The 19,266-nt window shown below is 39.9% G+C and overlaps 1 protein-coding gene across 1 annotated transcript in view; it reads right to left on the reverse strand.

The window, feature by feature from the left end:
* The window catches only part of WLS (Wnt ligand secretion mediator), a 99,105-nt gene that overhangs the window by 43,343 nt on the left and 36,496 nt on the right, over positions 1–19,266 (reverse strand). Inside the window, exon 2 of the mRNA XM_019732367.3 lies at positions 16,137–16,409. Within this exon, the coding sequence (XP_019587926.1) occupies positions 16,137–16,409 (273 nt within the window). The remainder of the gene's footprint in view (positions 1–16,136; positions 16,410–19,266) is intronic.

Consider the following 19,266-nt stretch of genomic DNA (forward strand, 5'->3'; position numbering starts at 1 on the left):
TGTGCAGTGCTCATTTGGGGACACCATGTCAGGTCTCTGGTAATTGACCCAAGCCTACTTTTCCAGGACTGGAGAAGCAGGCCACGCAGATGTGCGAAGCCATAATAGCTGGCACTGCCACCAAGGTGGCATCAATATACCTCCGAAAACCCTAACTCGAGACAGACTATTCAATTCAGTTCGTTTTTCCCTCCACCAGATATTTTTAAGCACCTACGAGTTTCTGTGCACAATAGTGGGGGTAGAAAAAACATACCAGGCAAAATCAGTGTTCACAGTGAAGTGCGGAAGGCGGGCATATATATAAATAAGCAGACTCCCATGCGGGTAATGCTATACTAGCAGCCCATGCAAAGTATATAATCAGCACAAAGACGCCAAGAGTGCTAGGTAAGGGGACAAGGGCTGTAGCAGAGAATACATGATGCTTGGATCACCTCATCCAGAAGAGAGGACGTTTAACTGTGAATCACAGGATGAGTAAGAGTTCACTAGGTAACAAAGTAGGGGAAGGAATTACAGGCAGAGGAAGCCACATGGATAAAATGTCACGGAAGCACAAAATGGCATCGTGTCGTCAGGGACAAGAAGTGGACGGAGCACTGAAGGCTGGAGAGCAGGGTCTGATGACAAAGGGAAGAAGTTTGTTCTGAATGCTGCAGCATTTGATTTAGAAGGCTGTGTAAGCACGGAGGTCTGGCAGCTATGTGACAGGCGGACTGGGGTGTGGGGTGGGACAGAGAGATCGACAGGAAACTGAGCCCACTGGACTTACACAGTTCTCAAGCATGTTTAAGATTATTTAATCTCATAGAACAGAATGACCTTGCCTGTTTTCCAAGGAATTGAAACTCAACAATGAACCAATCTTTTTCTAACAAAGCTAGAGAAATCAGAACCATCCAAGCTGGCAAGTGTTAAAACACTGGGAAACAAATGTGGTGACAGCTCTTTCCTATTTTGACCACAATCAACATAAATGTGGAGAGAAAACAAACTTGACAGCCAAGGGAGGAAAACACACAGTGGCTTCTTTGCTTTCTCCCCAGGACACCATCAGTGCAGTGTATTTAGAATAGCTGATTTGATGGTTATGAAAATCTACCTGCTTCTCTCTCTCTCTCTCTCTCTCTCTCTCTCTCTCTCTCTCTGAATGCAATTAGAGACGAGAGCTTCATTCACACTGAATCTAAAAATAGACGATGGCGGATTTCACAGACTGACAGCTGCATTCTCATACAGTAACCAGGAAAGGAGAGGGGTGGCTAATTTAACAACTCCCAAAACAAACAGTGCAGAGAAGTCCAGGATAAAGAGAAAACACAAAGGTCACTTCTTCAAAGAACTGGGAGAGGAATGGGGTCACTCTGTGGCCGTTTATTAGTGCTCCCCAAATCCTGGTGAAACAGGCTAAGTATTGTGCCCAGATCTGCCCAGAGTCCTTCCGACAAGAGCTGTGGTAGATGAACCTGCTAAAGGATTCTAAGCAAGGTCAGGCAGAAGGGCTGGACTTGCCCTTGTAACTTCTTCATATATCACCTGATACCCCCAAGCTAAGAAAGTCACTACATTTACTAGATAAGATAAATGGGTACTGTTTTTTCCCCTTCACCATATCTAAATTACACTCTGCTTAGCCTGGGGCAGAAAAAAAAAAAGTTATTCAGGAAATAAACGTGGATCATTAAGGGGGAGAAACCAGGTGTCTCAAAGGACTGAACCATTTCTCTTCCTCCCTTCAGTCTGCCCTGCCCAGGGAGGGGATTATGGTTGGGCTTCAAAAGAAACAAGGGAATGCTTGTGGACAGGAAGCAGATCCTCTCTGCAGCTCTCCCACAGATCTGTGTAGGCTCTCAGGGCTGCTGCCAACCAGCTAAATGTCAGATCACGGCAGCCCAGCATTCCCATGCCACACTACCTCCATTGCCCTGGTGACTAAGCTGTTTCAACAGCTGTGTTATTGCTGGAGTCAGGCCAGTGTTACTCACACAGAGTATTTGTTTCACACAGCTTATGTGGGGAATTACTGCACTCGGGGTTTGGGGTTCTATTTGCAGATCAGGTCCTCCCATGATCAATCAATCAGTCAGGGCATTCCCTGAACCCAAGCTCTGAGCAGCAATAGGACAATATTGGGCTCCCTCCCGGGTTTCCAAAAGATGGACAAATTCATCATGCCACAAAGAGGGTGGAGAAGGCACGCGCGTCTGTGTGAACCATGACCCTCGGTTGAGCCCCTGGAAGACCTCCACTGCCCCTCCCTCAATACAAGCCATCCCCACTAACAGGCGTGTTAAGCTGGTTCCCTTTTCTTCTTTCTTTCCATCTCCTTCAGTCTTCCCCGTAAAAGAACATCTTTCTTTGCTGGTAATATTGGCACCCCCTTTGCCTCTGTTGGTTTCTCTACGCATCTCTCCACAAACTTGCCCCTCAATATCAGGTCTAGGCAGCGTTCTCCTGGTCGCTCCTCCTCAGCCGCTGGCCTTCCCCTGTCATCACGTCACTTGTGGTCATTTATATTGCTATCACTTCCGAAGCAAGATGGGCCTGTTGCTTCCCTCACACCACCCCATAGCTCCACATTACTAGTCTCTTGCTCAGCATGGTAGATACTCTATTACTAACTGCTGAACAAATCAACCCAACTCCCTTACACTGAGGAGTGATGGAGAAGGAAAAAGGCACTGCACCTGTGGGGAGCACCAATTTTTATTTCTAGTCCATTCTAGGCTGCATCCACCTAAGAGCCCTATTACCCTGCTCTCCCTCCTAAGTTCTCACCAAAAGCGATCAGGCTACATTTTCTGACATTGAAGAGACTGCAGAAACGAGAGTTTTCTTATGAAGGAAGTCTTGTATTTAAAACAAAACAAAACAATGATCCTTAAAAGCTCACATTTTTGAGTGCCTACTATGTGCAGACATTTTCAAGGACACATAGATGACAGCCAGATATAAATGATCATCTACAATCTCAAAATGAGGAAAACGAAGGCCATGGTCACATCGCTAGTATGAGAGGGAGGCAAACTATTAACTCGGGTTTGCCTGACTCCACAACTCAAGTTTTTTTCCCATTATGTCATAAGTAAAGAGAGTTAGGAGACCTGTTTCTTGCTCTAGGAAAGCCACTAATTAGCTGTACAATTTGAGTACGTTGCTTTACATTTTCTTTCCTTAAATACTGAAGTGGAATCATATGATGACTAAGGTCCTTCTATTCCTCACATTTCATGAATGTAGAAATCTAAAACACCACCACCTGATTAACTGCCTTCTATATTTGAGGCATGATGATAAAAACAAAGAATAAAACAATTCCTGCCCTCAGGGCACTTATAATAGTGTTAAAGTGACAAGGGATAAAAACTTGAGTTCGACTCATGTAAGAGTTAAACAGTAACAAATACAAAATACCAGAGTACATGACAGTACCTGAGAAAAAACATTGTCATAGTTATAAAAGGACAATAGTGTATTTCAACAATGGTTTCTCTTCCTCTCCCCAAAATATCTCTGTGCTGCGGGCAGGAAAAACCAGCTACCAGAAGGGATCACATCTGTTTCACAGGAAAGCTTTGTTTCTGACAAGTTTCGTAAAGGAAAAAGTAGGCTAGAACAAGCTTTTTATTTCCAACCCACCTTTTCTTCATTCCCATGAATGAGGAGGGGATACAAATGAGAGCAGGCAGCCAGGGAGAAAAATAATATGGCTGGTGGTTCCTGACCTCCTGGATTCCTGCCGTCAGAGAAGCCTGAGAGGCAACATTTAATTGTGGAAAAACCAGCCTTGCTAGCCTCTTATCTTTTTCCTCTGTGACTTAAACCCACAATTACTGGCAACCCCTAGATTCCGAGTCACTCAGCTGGTGGTGGCAGCGATGGCTGTGTCTGTAGCTGAAAAGCAAAAGGGGAGTCAGATTTTACCTGCCTCCGAAACCAGCCTTGTGCTAACATAGCCCTAACCCAGCTTTACGACTTCTCCCATTAAAAAGTTCACAGATGCCCTCCCGTTGGGAATACCACCAGGTGAGAAGTCCAGATGGGGAAAAAAGAGAGAGAGCGAGAAATGCCATTTCCAGCTGCTATATAATTCAAAGGACAAGCTATGAGTCTCAAATCCTGAATTCCACATTTCATTTCAGCACTAGATATGTGATTTTTCAATTCCTTTTCTTAAGCATCAAACTACAAATTTCTTTGCCTGGTCATCAAGGTAACTCACCTACTGGCCCCTCTGTCTTTCAGGAGCTTACCTTTTCTCTCCAGTATGGATTTCTTCTACACACTAATAATAAATGGGCTCACTGTCCTTTGCAAACAACATGTTATTTCACAGATTTTCACTGTGAAAAGATGGGTGTTAAAAGAAAAAAAAAAGAAGAAAAGATGGGTGTTAGTTCTGAATTTCTCACCTGCAAACCAGGTGACCTTGGAGAAGTCACTTAACTTCTATAATTTCAGTTTTCAGAGCTTCAAGAGGTATATTCTCTACTCCCATCCTGAATTATTATTCTATTCTCAAATATTATAATTTATATCTTAATATGTTTATAGTCAAATAAAATTAAATCACGCCTTGTAAGAATATTCTCCTAAGGATGCTGAAAATTTCCCACATCTTCTCTTTGAAATGGGTGTTCTTCACCCTTTTCAAGTGCTGCCCCACATGGTAGTTATCACTCATGGGGTCTACCTGTATCATGAAGTTGGAGCCCTTACTCTGAGATTCACGAACCTCCAATCCCATAGATGACTCATTTTCAGGACTTCAGCAGAAACATGAATACAGTATGTGTGAATGAGGCCTATACGCATTTTTCTTCCAAGGTTAAGGTCCTTGATCCAAAGTTCAGAACCCCTGCCCTGAAGTAATGAAAGGCCTATGGCCAGCATCGGCCCAGGTCCCTGCTGCCTCCCATTCTGGGCTTCAACTTTCTCTCTAGAACTCACATTCCTCCTCCCTGCTCAAATCCAAGAGTAATAACAACTCACCTTTAGTGGGTATTTACTACGTACCGAGCACTTAGTATGGAAAAGCCTCATCTGCATTCGTCTAGTTTAATCCTTAAAACAATCTTATAAGAGTGGTACTACAATGATCTCTATTTTATAGATGCAGAAAACGAAGGACAAGGAAGTTAAACTTACCAAAGCTCACATGTTTGTAAGTGGTAGGTCGGGGTTTCAGCCCAAACCCTCAGGCTTCCCTTTACCAAAAAAAGGCTGCCCTTGGACTGTTTATTTGCCATCAGATAGTAGATAGTCACAAATTCCACCATCTACTTTAAGACTCCCCCATAAAGACTCTATTAAAAAATTACCTTTTTAGTGAGCTCATCATTTTCTCTTCTGTGTTCGTATAATACTTTGGGCACTTGGCACGGAACACATTAGTGTAATTTTTTTGTTTCTTTCTCTGTGAACTAGCCTGGGAGCTCCTAACTAATTATTTTGAGTACATCTTGAGTATTTACTATGCCTAAGGCTGTGCTAAGTATGGGGACACAAAGATGAACAAGATACAGTCCCCGCCCTCAAATTTCAGTCTTGCACGATAGAGAGAAGTAAACATAGATGGGCTGTGAGGTTTTTTGAAAATGCTATTATGAAGGACATAGCGCTATATCTTAAACCCTAAATTTAAAAAAATGCTAGCACCTAGTAGATACCCAATACATGACTACTGAATGAGTGAGGAAATTGGGAAGGAGGGCTCAGAAGCTGGACTGTTAAATTAAAAGATCTACCATCCTTTTATGAAAACTCTTTGGTTATTTATACACTGACTCACCTAAAAGCTGCTTCCTGTGTTGGTGTCTATGATACATTTTTTAATGTCAGACTAAAAATACACTTCCAGTACACCAACCCTGTCTGCCTACCCAAGGACTAGAAATGAACACACGGTGACATGTAACAAAATAAAATATAAGAGAACTCACTCATTGCAACACTAAGCTTATCCACTGACAAAGGGGCGTGCGTCCATCCCAACTGAGAGGCGTCTTCTAAAATGGCTCACACTTGAGGGTCTCTGAAGTCACCTATTTACAAAACTGAAGGGATACTCATGAGATTTTTATAGAGGCACAGACTCTTAAGTGAGTCACAGGCTCTCGGCAAAAGAGAGTTAGAATAAATGGAACCTTAGGGGTCCCAGGGGTTCCCGCTTGGAACAGGAAGCCACACTATAGCACCATTGAAAGACTTGTGGTGGGATCCAGGTATTGGGGCCACAAGATCACTTTCATTTATAACCTTTCTAATTCCCAGCTGGGAGACTTTGGACAAATCATTTAACCGCTCTCATCCTCAGTTTCCTCATTTTGTCAGGAACAATTGTTGAGATGATCAGTGAAATAAAAGTCAGGTTGTCTTAATCAGAGATGCTTTGGCTGCAAGTAACAGGATTTTACCTACACTAGCTTACGCAGAAATTAGCTGGAAGGACACAAGGGTTCCTCAAGAAACTCATGGATAGAAAGTACTGACACACTTGATGGACTGGAACCAGAAAGAGAAAGCTGTCAGGAAGAAAGTCATCACTTACAGTCAATCATAATTATACCTTGTGGTCTTTCATCTCCACTTTCTCTTGGAGTTTGGTTTTCCCACTCTGCCAACCAATTTTCTCCACTTCTCTATGCATGTGGTGAATGAAGTCAGACAGCCCTCAGGTCTTTTCAGTTTAAGTGCCAGGGAAGGTGGGCCTAGAAATACTGAATCCCAACTTCTGAAAAAAATGAGAATCTGACTGTTCCCCCTTGGGTCAAGGGCCCATCCTAATGCAATCACCTGTGGCTAAGGGACGGACCATGTGGCCTGCTGCCCATTCAGTAGGCATTGTGGAAGCCCACTCTGAGGGAAGAGAGATAAGCAAGAAAGTGTTGTGAGGCCAAAGCTAATGGCTGGCAACAAACACAACCACCAGCATCTCTGGCACAGAAGTACTTGATAAAGAAATGACAGCCCAATGCAAGCTGTCTCTGTGGTCATCATCACTGATTCCCCTCCACCACCAACCAGCTTCTGCTTGATTACTACCAGTGACAGGCTGCTTTCTATTTGAAGACACAGCAGCCTTTTCATTGTTGAACTCCAATTATTAGAACTGTTTTCTATGTGACAGCAACTTTTTTTGTTAAGATACTAAATTTAAATATTTTCAATCTTCTCCCAAAACTTTACCTTTAAACAAGGTACAATTTTATTTATAGGTCAGGCCTGGGCTTTCCTTTGTGGTCATAATATGCATAACCAGTAAGGCAGGAAAGGAAGATTCATTGGACAGTTTAAGAAACAACCTTGACCAGAACAATTAAAAAACCAGAACCTCTTCTTCTTTTAAAGAATTACTACTACCTCTCCTACTAACACCATTAGCACTAACTTAGTAAAGCCAAAGAGAAACTGGAACCATTTCTAGCGTCAGTGTGTAGATAGTAAGTAGAAGTGGAGGGAAATGGTTTTTTCCAATATAGAGCCCCTGGCACTTTTGAAAGCAGAATTCTGCCTTGCTTAACAAAGGACTTTCCTTCCCGCTTCTAACTTTCTTTTGCTTTGGAAAGCACATTCCAGAAAACAATTTCACTTCACATCTTCTTAGGTTATCCAAAATAAAGGGATGATTCCCCATAAAATAACCTCACATTAGCTATGTCATAATTGACTGACATTTAAACAGTGATAAGAGAACCCAAAATTAGAAGAAGAGGTAAAAACACCAAAATACCTTATGTATCTATACTGGGGGCACCATCCAGGAATCTGCTGCTGCTGGTTACTTTGCTGTTCACATTTTTCATTGATGTCACCCGGCTTTTATTTTAGTAACCAGGGTATACTTGTTATGGATGCAAAGGGCATCTCCTCATTTATATTCTAAACTCAGAGCAGGAAATGAGACACGTGGGTGATCTGCAGCTGTAGCACTATAAACAGGACCTGCCTACCCTTTAGTCTAGATTTGAGACTACACTACATTCCCTAAACTGCAGATTGGGAGATTAAAAAAAAAGAAGAAGAAAGAAAAATACACCATTTAAGAAAGACCAGTGTAACTTCTGCCCAAGAAACTAGAGGTTGTTGTCTGGTCGCGGGCTCGCCGACCTGTGTAGGGTCGTGAACTTGCTGATCTGTACCATCCACCCACCTACGTCTGATATACAACTAGAGGCCCTGCTCTGTCTCCAGCCACCTGTGCTACAGAGGACAAGTATCCCTCATTGTGAGGTTTCTTCATATGGTAAATTAAAGGACTAGAGTTTTTAGCATTTTGAGGTCACACACCTATTTGACAACCTGACAAGTCACAAGCCCACTTACTCCAAAAATGCATATAAGTAAATAAGACTCAAATTTTACGTAGCACATGAGGAGGCTCACTCGGCTCTTGAACTCTACCCATCGACTCTTGGTTGAAGATGATAAGAACAGCAGTTCTCTAACATTCCTTCCAGGCCTCAAAGTCTGTGATCACACAGCAGATGTTTAGTAACAACTACTGCAAATGACTCAGAACAATAGATCCGTGTTTTTGTTAAGACTAGAGACCAATACGATTTACTTTGCAATGTTAAATTGACTAATAAGCCAATGGATGGCAGAAAGGAAGTGGGAGGGACTGGATACAGTAAACCATAAACAATAATAATAATAAAAATATTGGGAAGGTTTTAGAGGAGCCCAACTCTGTTTCTCGATTGGATTTTTTCATTTGGAAATACATAACACAAAACCACTGAGCCAAATAGAAAGATCCAGACGGCTTTATAGTGATGCTGTCCAAGTAAGGGGCTTACCAATCATCACACCGAAACAAAACAAAGCCAACAGTTCCCATGCTCCTGCCAATATAAACATGTGCACAAGGGTTAAGTCTAAAGTTGTGCCTGAAGATTCCCTCAAAGGGAAAGATAATCTACGAATGAGAGGGAACAAACATGATGGCCTTAATCTCCACTATGTTGGGTTAATCATCAAAATACAGTCTTCTCCCATGATTTTAGTTTCTTTCTATTCCAAGTCAGTAGGTAAGATTGATTCATACTAGTAAATTCCAGGTCCTAGCCTTGGTTTCAACGGGCACATGACTCCATAAGAAAAAAGACTGGCCATGTAAACCCATCCTGAATACTGACAACCTCCCTACCTTTTCCCACCATCACAAACCCAACTCCATTTAAATCTCCTGGATCTTTCTGGTATATTCTGAGCTTATTTAGCTTATCTTTTTTTCAGGGAGAGAGGGTAAGAGGAAAATTTGAAGTTTTTATTTCTGCTCACGCTGACTGATAGAGGTAAGTAAAGAAATTTAAAAAGTAACTTTGAAAATCTTGGTGACTCAAGCCTGCAATAAAAATATCCAATCAGAAATGTTTCTTATAAACAGAGAGTATAACAGTCATGAATCAAAGAAGGTCTCTTTTGCGGGAAGGTGGGGGAGTGGGAGGTAGAACTAGATTTCTTCTCAGTAGTTGTTTCAACATACTTCGTTAAAGGGGCTTGTCTGATGAAGTATGACATTCCAGTTGTGTGACTACCATGTTACCAGTGATCTGTTCCATCATAGCATTTGTAGTTTTATGGTGTATAGACTCCTCTGCCCCATTCAGGTCTCTTTGTGGACCCTTCCCAAGAGGCATCTGGAAACAAGAATTCAGAACCATGACTCTTGCTGATGGCTAACGGTAAGTTCACTGAAAGATCCCCTGATTTTCTTCCTTCTATAAATTCACCTCTAGTCATTTTGGATAACGTGACCACTTATTTTTTACAGTTAACAGATTGTTCCCTTCTTCTAACTGTCTTCATGTATAGTCTACTTAACATTCCTTTATAGATGCACAAATGGAAGAGCAGAATCATTTCATAAAAAGTTATGCAATTTTATCCCCAAACATTCAGCCACCTAACTTGAAAATTGACTGGATAATAATATCATTCTAATTATTTTTTGATTAGGATTGTGTTCTACAGAGATGTTTTCAGTTTGAGAGAAGAAAAATCACTCATCAGTTGCAGAAACACATAATTCTATCATTTCATGTAGTCATTTGCAATAATGAAACAAGCAAGACTTAACACTCAATTGTGGAGTATAGCACAGGGCTCAAAGCAAAACATAACAACTTCATTACCTAAGAACAGAATAGACTCCCTGGCTTCACCCACCGCACATGATTTACCAGTATTTTTTCAGCCGAGGGATTTTTATACCTCTGAAAATCCTAGATTTACTACTCAAGACAAAGCAATCCATCTTGAGGCTTTCTGCCAATGAATCGCAGGGCTTCTATTTCTACAGCCTGTAGATTTGAAAGCTGCGTAGAGATATGTCAAAAAAAAGAAGGGAAAAAAAAAAAAAGAAAGAAAAACCTCCTTCTTTGATCTCTGCACCCAAGTTCCTCAAAAGAAACCCCATGAAGAGTTGGAGGTTATGCTCAGTATGTGACTTGCAGTTGTAATCAGTAGAGTGACAGTACAAGTGGGTACCATGTTAGCCAACCCAAACACATGTTTCACAAATACATACATAAATTGAGTGACTGACAGAACACTTTAAAAAGAATGAGATACACCCACTCTGGAGGATATTTCAAATAACAGAACTTGGTATTACAGAAACATCTAGCCCCTCACATAGATAAGCATTCATTTTTCCCAGTGATTAACCAGACATCAGATGTCTAGACTGACATTTTTCTGGTGCCCTTTTCAGTCTACTCACACTCCCTCCATCTTCTAACTCTTTGGAGTAAAAACTGAAATCCTGTGTCCCTTATAATTCTACAGAAACAACATGTTTGTGCCCTTGACAAATCAGTTAATTCCATGCCTCTTAAACATTCAAGAAAAAGTCAGCAATAACCTACCCAATCATAGATTTCGACAGATATGTCTGCTCAGAATTTGTAATTGGTATTCACTGAAAGGTCAATTACTCCTATTTTCAAGCATCTCTAAGTCACTAAATTCTCTTCAATTTGCCTTCCTTCCCCAGATCTTGTAGACAGACTATTATTTTAAAATTATCACCATTTAAAAGTTGAACTGGCTACTACTTTTCATACTTATCACCAATGACAATTGTAGGGATTAAAAATGTTTATTTTTAAAAGGTGAAAAGTAGGGGTTTTGTTAAAAATTACTTTTTCAAATATAGGTTACTTTTTTGCATAATATGCATGGAATATCTTCTTTCTCAATAATAGTATATACACATTCTCTAGCCACTTTTGTTACTGTAAATTACCCTACAATCACATCATTTCTCCCCCAAAGGATCAGCCTGATTAAATCCTGGAACTAATGAAACAAGGACCAGCTTTTAAATGGTAAGTCAATGCTTTTCTAGTTTCTAAGGGCTTGCCAAGATCTAGTTTCAAAGGGCTTGTACCACCTTCAATTAAAAGGCTTAAAAGGAATAAACATTTAACTCCAAATAATGAAGAGTCATTTAAAATATGCAGTCCTTAGACTAATTTATCTGCTCAAAGGTCTTTCTTTTAAAAATAGGTGAAAACTACTCTGACCATATCATGAACTTGCTGCAATGATGTTGCCAACCTTTTTTGATATCAGAGGGATTATTCATTATGAATTTGTACCAACTGGACAGTTAACCAAGTTTACTATTTGGAAGTGCTGAAAAAACTGTGTGAAAAAGTTATATGATCTGAACTTTTCGCCAGCAATTCACAGCTCTTGCATCACAACAATTCATCAGCTCACATGGCACTGTCTGTGAGGGAGTTTTTAGCCAGTAAACAAATAACTGTATTGGAACACCCTCCTTATTCACCTGATTTGGCCCCCAATTACTTCTTTCTTTACCCAAAGATAAAGAAAATATTGAAAGGAAGACATTTGGATGACATTCAGGACATGGGGTAATATGACAACAGCTCCAGTGGCCATTGCAGAAGAAGAGTTCCAAAATTGCTCTGAAGGGTAGACTGGGCACTGGCATTGGTGCATAGCTTCCCAAGGGGAGTACTTCGAAGGTGACTGTAGTGATATTCAGCAAGGACGTATGTAGCACGTTTTCTAGGATGAGTACGTGTGTGCATGCCTGTGTGTGTGTGTGTGTGTGTGTGTGTGTGTGTGTGTAGTGCCCAAAAAATTATACACATTTTAAGAAAGGAGACTGTTTTAAAATTTTAATACTCAATATATACTGATAACAAAGATGAATACAAGTCACATTTGACTTCTGCAATTACAAGAGGTGCTCAAAGTGGTTACCATCAGCGTCCAGACACTTCTGATTATGGCGAACTACTGCTTGAGCAACCTTGACCGAAGTGTCCACTTGTATACATTGTTTTGGCACCCCCGGTGGGTATGAGGTGTGTGTGTTTGTGTATAAACATGTACATACATATATGAAATGCCAACTTTAATTTCATAATCCATACGTGAAATCTCTTTTCATTATTTGGAATGTGAAACTCACTGACTGCCTAGGAATGCTTAAAGGAAAAATAGGACTGGTCCTGCCTTTTCCTTACATTTGAAGTAATATTATTACAGCTGAATCTTTGATAAATAGGAATTCATCCACATATAATAGGATATTATTTACCACACTCCCAGGCTTTTTTCTCCTGTACCATTCATTTACTGCTGTCAGCAAGGCATCAAACAATGATAAAATATAAAAAGTGGACAAGCAGGCTCATGCATTCCTAATATATGGATAAGAAGAAAACCTCTCATCTCTTATACATATCATTGTATTTAAAATATAGGTATGTATCTATATCAGTGAGCACAGACATAACATCACTCTTTAATGGATGCCTTTTTCATTGTCCACAAACAAAGGCATAGAGAATAAATTTCAGGGAAAAAATATTCCCACAAACCCAACACATAATCTCATACTGAAATTAATAGCCCCCACCCACTGCTACTGCTCAAAAAAGTATTTTTTGATCTGGTTTTCTTGATGGCTCTATGGTTTCAGCTCTTTTATACATTTATTGAAGGGACTATTATCTATCTTGTTACTTTTTTAGTATGCCATTATTAAATGCAGGCCCCTCATGTAACAAGAACTTTAAGAATTTTTTCACTACAATCTTTGTCTAGATGAGGATAAAACATATTTCGGAGCCTAACTACACATTCACACTTCATTTACATATAGAAATGTTTTAGTTAAAGCGTCACCAACATAGGTGTTTTTGATGTTTAGGATATTTGATAGGAAGTAGTAATTCATCTGTGAAGTTACTAAGATACGTAAGTAACATTTCTGACCACCAATTAGAATGTGTATGGCAGGGGTTGCCCCACACATCCAACAATTCTCAGACACCAGCAGAGTGTCTTACTATTCAACTCAATTCTTACACAATCTATCTGGGGATAGAATCAGATTCCACAGATTAATGGCGCAGTCCCACAAGACTTCAGATGCCAATCACAAGCCCAGGTTGTCACCTGTGCTTCTGACTCACTGGTTATATATCAGAGGTTCCCACGATCACCTCGTTGTGTTCAATTAATTTTCTAGAGCAGCTCACAGAACTCAGGAAACCCATTTACTCACTAGATTATCGATTTATTACAAAGGATACGAATCAACAGCCAGATGAAAAGATACATAGGCTGAGGTCCAGAACAAAAGAGCTTCTGTCCTCGTAGAATTTGTAGAATTTGGGGCCCGGTAAGTGGAAGTGTTTTACTTCCCCAACCTGGAAGCTTTCCAACCCCCCTCCTTTTGGGTTTTTATAGAGGCTCCACTACATAGGCATGATTGATTAAATCATTGGCCATTACTGATTCATTCAACCTCTAGTCCCTCTTTCTTCCCCAGTAGTGGGGGTGTGGGGTGGAGGAAAGTTTCGCCCCTCTATCCTTGGTTGGTTGCCTTGGCAATCTGTCCCTATCCTTAGGAGCTTTCCAAAAGTCACGTCATTAACATAAGCCCAGCTGTGGTGGAAAAGGGGCTTGTTATGAATAACAAGACACTGGTTTCACCTTTATGTCTCCGAGCCATTATAGCATGGGATCTCTCTTTTTGGTAGGTTTGTGTCTGTTCCCAACCACCATCTTACCTAACCACTTACAAGAACATTTTTGGTTCAGTCTTGTATCCTCAGTACCTAGTGTTTAACACACAGTTGGGACTTAATAAAATTTGAGTGAATGAATAAATGTGCTATGTAACCAACGAATGAGTTAAGTCAACAGGCAAGAGAATGGGACAGGGAAATACCACTTGCATGCTTCAGGCTGTTGTGCAAATCTGGACAATCATATCATCTGTTCCTTATTCCTTCCAGCTAGACTGCTTTCTGTTTGCCCGCACTCTCACCCTCAACTCGTCAGGGTTTTCACTCTTCAACACTCACCTCATCTATCTGCTTACCTTTATACCACACCCCTCACACACAGACATCAAGGTGTCTTTCCCTTTCCTTGCTCTAAAGCCTTTTCTTTATGCTGCCACAGCCTCCTGGGCATACCTCAGTTGCAGCACCTAGCACATCATACTATAATGACTGGTTATTTCCCAGTCGTTTCCCCTTGACTATAAGCCCCTTGAAGGGCAGCATCTTCATCTGTAAATGCATGTCTAGCCATCAGTACACTGCCTGGCAGTAGTGGGCACTTAAAAAACATTTTGAAGTAATGGGTAAAATCTTAAATGAATAAGGAGGGGAAAGCCTGCATTCTGGAGAATTATCTCAATGTAATCTGTTTGATAAGTTGTCAGTTGGGTACATATACTGCTACAACTTCTAAACAGAGTAAATCAATATGATTGTATGTAAAGATTGTTGAGGATATAGGAAAATTACAATTAGACAAAGTACTTTAATCCACGGGCAGGCCCCAGGCAGAGTTGTCTTTAACACACCTTTTTCTCTATCCCTCTGACCCCTGATCCTGCTTCAATATAAAATGTTCTCATCCTTCTCAACCTAGGACTGAGAAGGATTACCTACACTACCCCCAGATGCCACACGTGGATTGACTCCCAGAAACCACCCAATAATCTTCTTCTCACAAAATGCTTGTATGCCCCCTGCCCTCAAGAATTTTAGTCACAACTGGGTAAGCTAAAAAACCAAACCAAACCAAGACAAAACAAAACACAAAAACCTGGTTTTATGGGAAAATGGATGCTCATGGGTTAGTTCCCATTTTGACAGGGATCTAAGGGGACGGCTTAACTCAAAGCCCACTGGGAAAAGACATTTTGAAACACGGGACCTTTAGAAATCCTTAAATCACTCTATTTGGGTGAGCTCTGTCGTGGTGCCAGAGAGGTGAAGGGGAGCAGGATAGGTCACCCTACAATGTGCCATTTTGGCATGTGGATTATTTTGAGCTGAAGGCAATCGAGACCCAGAAGACTCAAGTAAGAACTTTTACCTCTCCCTTAACTGCCTAAAAGAATTTAAATAGGGGGCCTGGCATAAAGAGAACTTTATCATAGATAACTTTTTATCTGAAAGCCTTATCTGCACAGAAGGGCAAACTTCTAATTACTGAACACTTGCTATATCTTATCATCCTGTGAATTATCTTCCTTCCCTTTTAAACCCCAGACCTCTAGCCCACTCCATAGCTTGGGATAGCATATAAGCATCAGTTACCCAACTTTCCCATGAGTCTCATATCTTTGGGGCTTCCTCATGTATGAAATTAAATTTGTTTGTGTGTGTGTGTGTGTGTGTGTGTGTGTGTGTGTTTCTCTCCTGTTAATCTGTCTTATGTCAATTTAATCATTAGACCAGCCAAGGGAAGAAAGGAATACTTTCCACCCCAGAGGTGACAAAGTTTGGAGGTTAGGGGAGGGTTCTGAAGCCAGGCTGCTTGGGTTTGAATCCTCTGTAGCTTTCTGACCTTGGGCAACCTTGCTGATGTCCAAGATTTATAATTGCAAAATGAAATAAATGACCTCCCTCTAGAAATTGGTGGGAAGATGAAATGGGTTAATATAAGTACTCAGGGTTAACATAAGAGTACTCAGAACAGTGCCTAGTAAGTAGTACGTCATCAATAATTATTGGCGATTAATATTATCATTTTACTGTTAGTAGATCTGGCTCTGACAGAACCTGAAGAGAGAAAATCCTTAAGGTGGGAGAGGGAAGAGAGGACAGTACACTTACTGATTTGGTTGTTCAGCTTGAATGCAATGTCCAGCTGCAGGATAAACAGCATGAATTGGAACCAAGGACTCATCTCCATGTTGGGGAGGGGAATGTGGACAGAAAACACAATGTCATTGGCTTCTATTTCCCTTGGAATTGCTTCATCGATGTCTCGTATCTTTTCGCAGTGGTTGTCTCCCCAAGGAATTAACCATTTTGTCTTGTGATGGTTTTTATGGACGTCCACGCATTTCACTGACAGGTAGGACACCGCTGCTGTGGGCCCTGGAGCTGAAAAAGAATGTTTGAATTTCTGTTTTAGAAAAATCATCCACTGAAGTGCTCATGTGAGGCTAACATTCTTTCCACTACTGTCTTCTCTCCATTTTTCGCACTGCCTTCTATAATTCGGGATCAGTAATACCTGGGGATCTCCCAAATCTGGGTGAGGGTCTTTCGGTGACCTCCAGAAGTGTCATCAAGTGTCCCCAAGAGCCTTCCTGTTGTTATTTATGGAAAGAATATATTTGTAATCTGTTTGGTTCAATTACCTCCTCACTCCAAACAAATGTCACAAAAATAAATGGTGCTCCAGTTCCCACCTACCTGGGGACTTGGAGAGCTCTCATGTTCCATAGAACACAGTGTCTGAAGTCAGAAGACCTGGGTCTGAAGCCTGGTTGAACAACTGACTCTCAGTTAATCTTGGGTAAATTGGTTAAATCTCTAGTATCTTCAGGACCCTCATCTGAGAAACAAGATGGTTGGTTTCTAAAATTCAACCAAGATAGCTGGTTTCTAAGATTCTTAACTTTAAAATTTTACATTGCTTTTGATTGAGAGAAAGAGCTATGTTAGCCACAGATCCCACTTAGAGCATTATCTATCAGAGGGTGAAAACTCAAACATTGATACTTCAAAGGTGTACTAAAATATAATCTATACATTTCAAGAGAGAACATCACAATTGAACAATATAACATTAAAAAACACTATTTTGTGATTATAAAATGGTTATATAATTATAAAAAAATCTTAAAAATACAGAAATTTTAAAGTGGAAAACAACATTTACCCAAAATCCCACTAGAGGGAAGTAACCACTATTAAGAAAATATCACAGTACTATCTATCTTTTCTATGAGTGTATAATTAAATAAAAACTGTATGTGAATTAAATTGTATGACTCTAAAATACATATTAATATTGATACATAGTTTTACAAAATAGGATCATATCATACATTACATACAAGGTGTGATCACAAAATATGGTGAATGTTTTAATTAAAAAGAAAAAAAATTACAGTAAAATACACTGGCATTAATCCCCCTCAAAATACTCCCCCTTGCTTTGAACACACTTATCCCATCATTCTTGCCACTTTCTGAAGCAGTTCTGTAAGTCCTCTTTTGCAAGTGTCTTTAGTTGCGCTGTCATGACTGCCTCTGTCCTGAATAATTTTGACTTTGAGAAAGAGCCAGAAGTCGCACAGTGCCAGATCCAGTGAATAAGGTGGATGAGGACACACTATAATGTTTTTATTTGACACAAATTGCCGTACCAAAAGCGATGTGTGACATGGAGCCTTTCTGCTGTGATCACAAGTACAGTGAATGCTACTGCCAGTGCCATCCAACAGAAAGGCAGGGATCTTCAATAGAAGAAGCGGTGCATCGAACCTTAGTAACAGTGTGTGACAAGTTTCAATTTGTTTGGTGCAGTCAGTTGGGTGTGAACTATGGATGAGAGACAATGTGTTTTAAAGTGTGTCGTAAATCATCCTTCATCATGACAATGCTCCATGTCACACATCGCTTTTGGTATATGGCAATTTCTGTCAAATAAAAACATTACGGTGTGTCCTCATCAACCCTATTCATGGGCTCTGGCACCGTGAGTCTTCTGGCTCTTCCCCAAAGTCAAAATGATTCAAAACATAAAGGCAGCCACGACAGCGCAACTAAAGATACTCATGAAAGAGGACTTCCAGAACTGCTTCAGAAAGTGGCGAGAACGATGGGATGTGTTCGAAGCGAGGGGGAGAATATTGTGAGGGATTAATGGCAATGTGTCTTTTACTGAAATAAAATATTTTTCTATTTAAACATTCATCGTATTGTTGGATCACACCTCATAGTTTTGTAGCTTTTTCTTTTTACTCACTTAGAGAAGCAGAGTAGCAGTGTGATAAATAACACCAGCTCTGGAACCAACTTGCCTGATGTCAAATCCTGGTTCTCTCTTTTCTAGTTGTGTTACCACTAATCAATCCACTCTAGGAAAGTTTGGGGTGAATTACTAAACCTATCTGCATATTAGTTTTATCATCTCTTAAATGCCAATAATAATAATACCTACCTTTCTGAGTCATTGTATACATTAAACAGGTTAACATATGAAAAGTACTCAGAATAGTGCTTGAGCACATAAAAAGTATAAAAATTAGTGTTAGCTATCATAAATGTTTTCTATATAATTAATCAGTCACATGATATACCAAATTTAATTTACCTATACACCCCTTAGTTTGTAAAGGTTGTCTATAAATAAGAGTAATTCTTTGCCTAATATTATTTGTTAGTAATTTATCTTCACTTTTCTATTTGCTGTCTAAATTTATTTATGGCTTATTTTAATATAGAGAAGTTTCAGATTTTATATAGAATCTCTCTTTTCATTCATGCTTTTTCCATGCTTTTGTCCTTAAAGAGACCTTATTTACATCTTCAAATTCAAAAAAACAACCACCTTCACTAACTTTTAGTTATATTTAACAATTTCATTTTTAAAAATATTTAAATAGCTGATCCATCTGGAATTTGCTTTGCTATAAGAGATGAAGTGAGGTCCTACTTTCTTAAATATTCTAAATATTTAAATTTTCTTTACTGAACAGTCTCTCCTTTCTTGTTGATTCATGACATCACCTTTATCTTATATATAACAATAGAGGTTTCTGGACAATCTGCTTCATTTCATGTATTGAACTGTTAATTCATGCCCAAAACAACATTGTTTTGAATCTTGTAAATTCATGGTTTGTATCAATGTCTGACAGTAAATCCCCTCCCCCAATCCATTTCCAATTTATATCCTATTGCTGGGATTTTCATTGAAATTGCATTAGATCTATAAATTAATGTG

Source organism: Rhinolophus sinicus, chromosome 14 (assembly GCF_057876585.1).
Source record: "Rhinolophus sinicus isolate RSI-liver-muscle chromosome 14, RSI-T2T, whole genome shotgun sequence".
NCBI classification, from domain to species: Eukaryota; Metazoa; Chordata; class Mammalia; order Chiroptera; family Rhinolophidae; genus Rhinolophus; species Rhinolophus sinicus.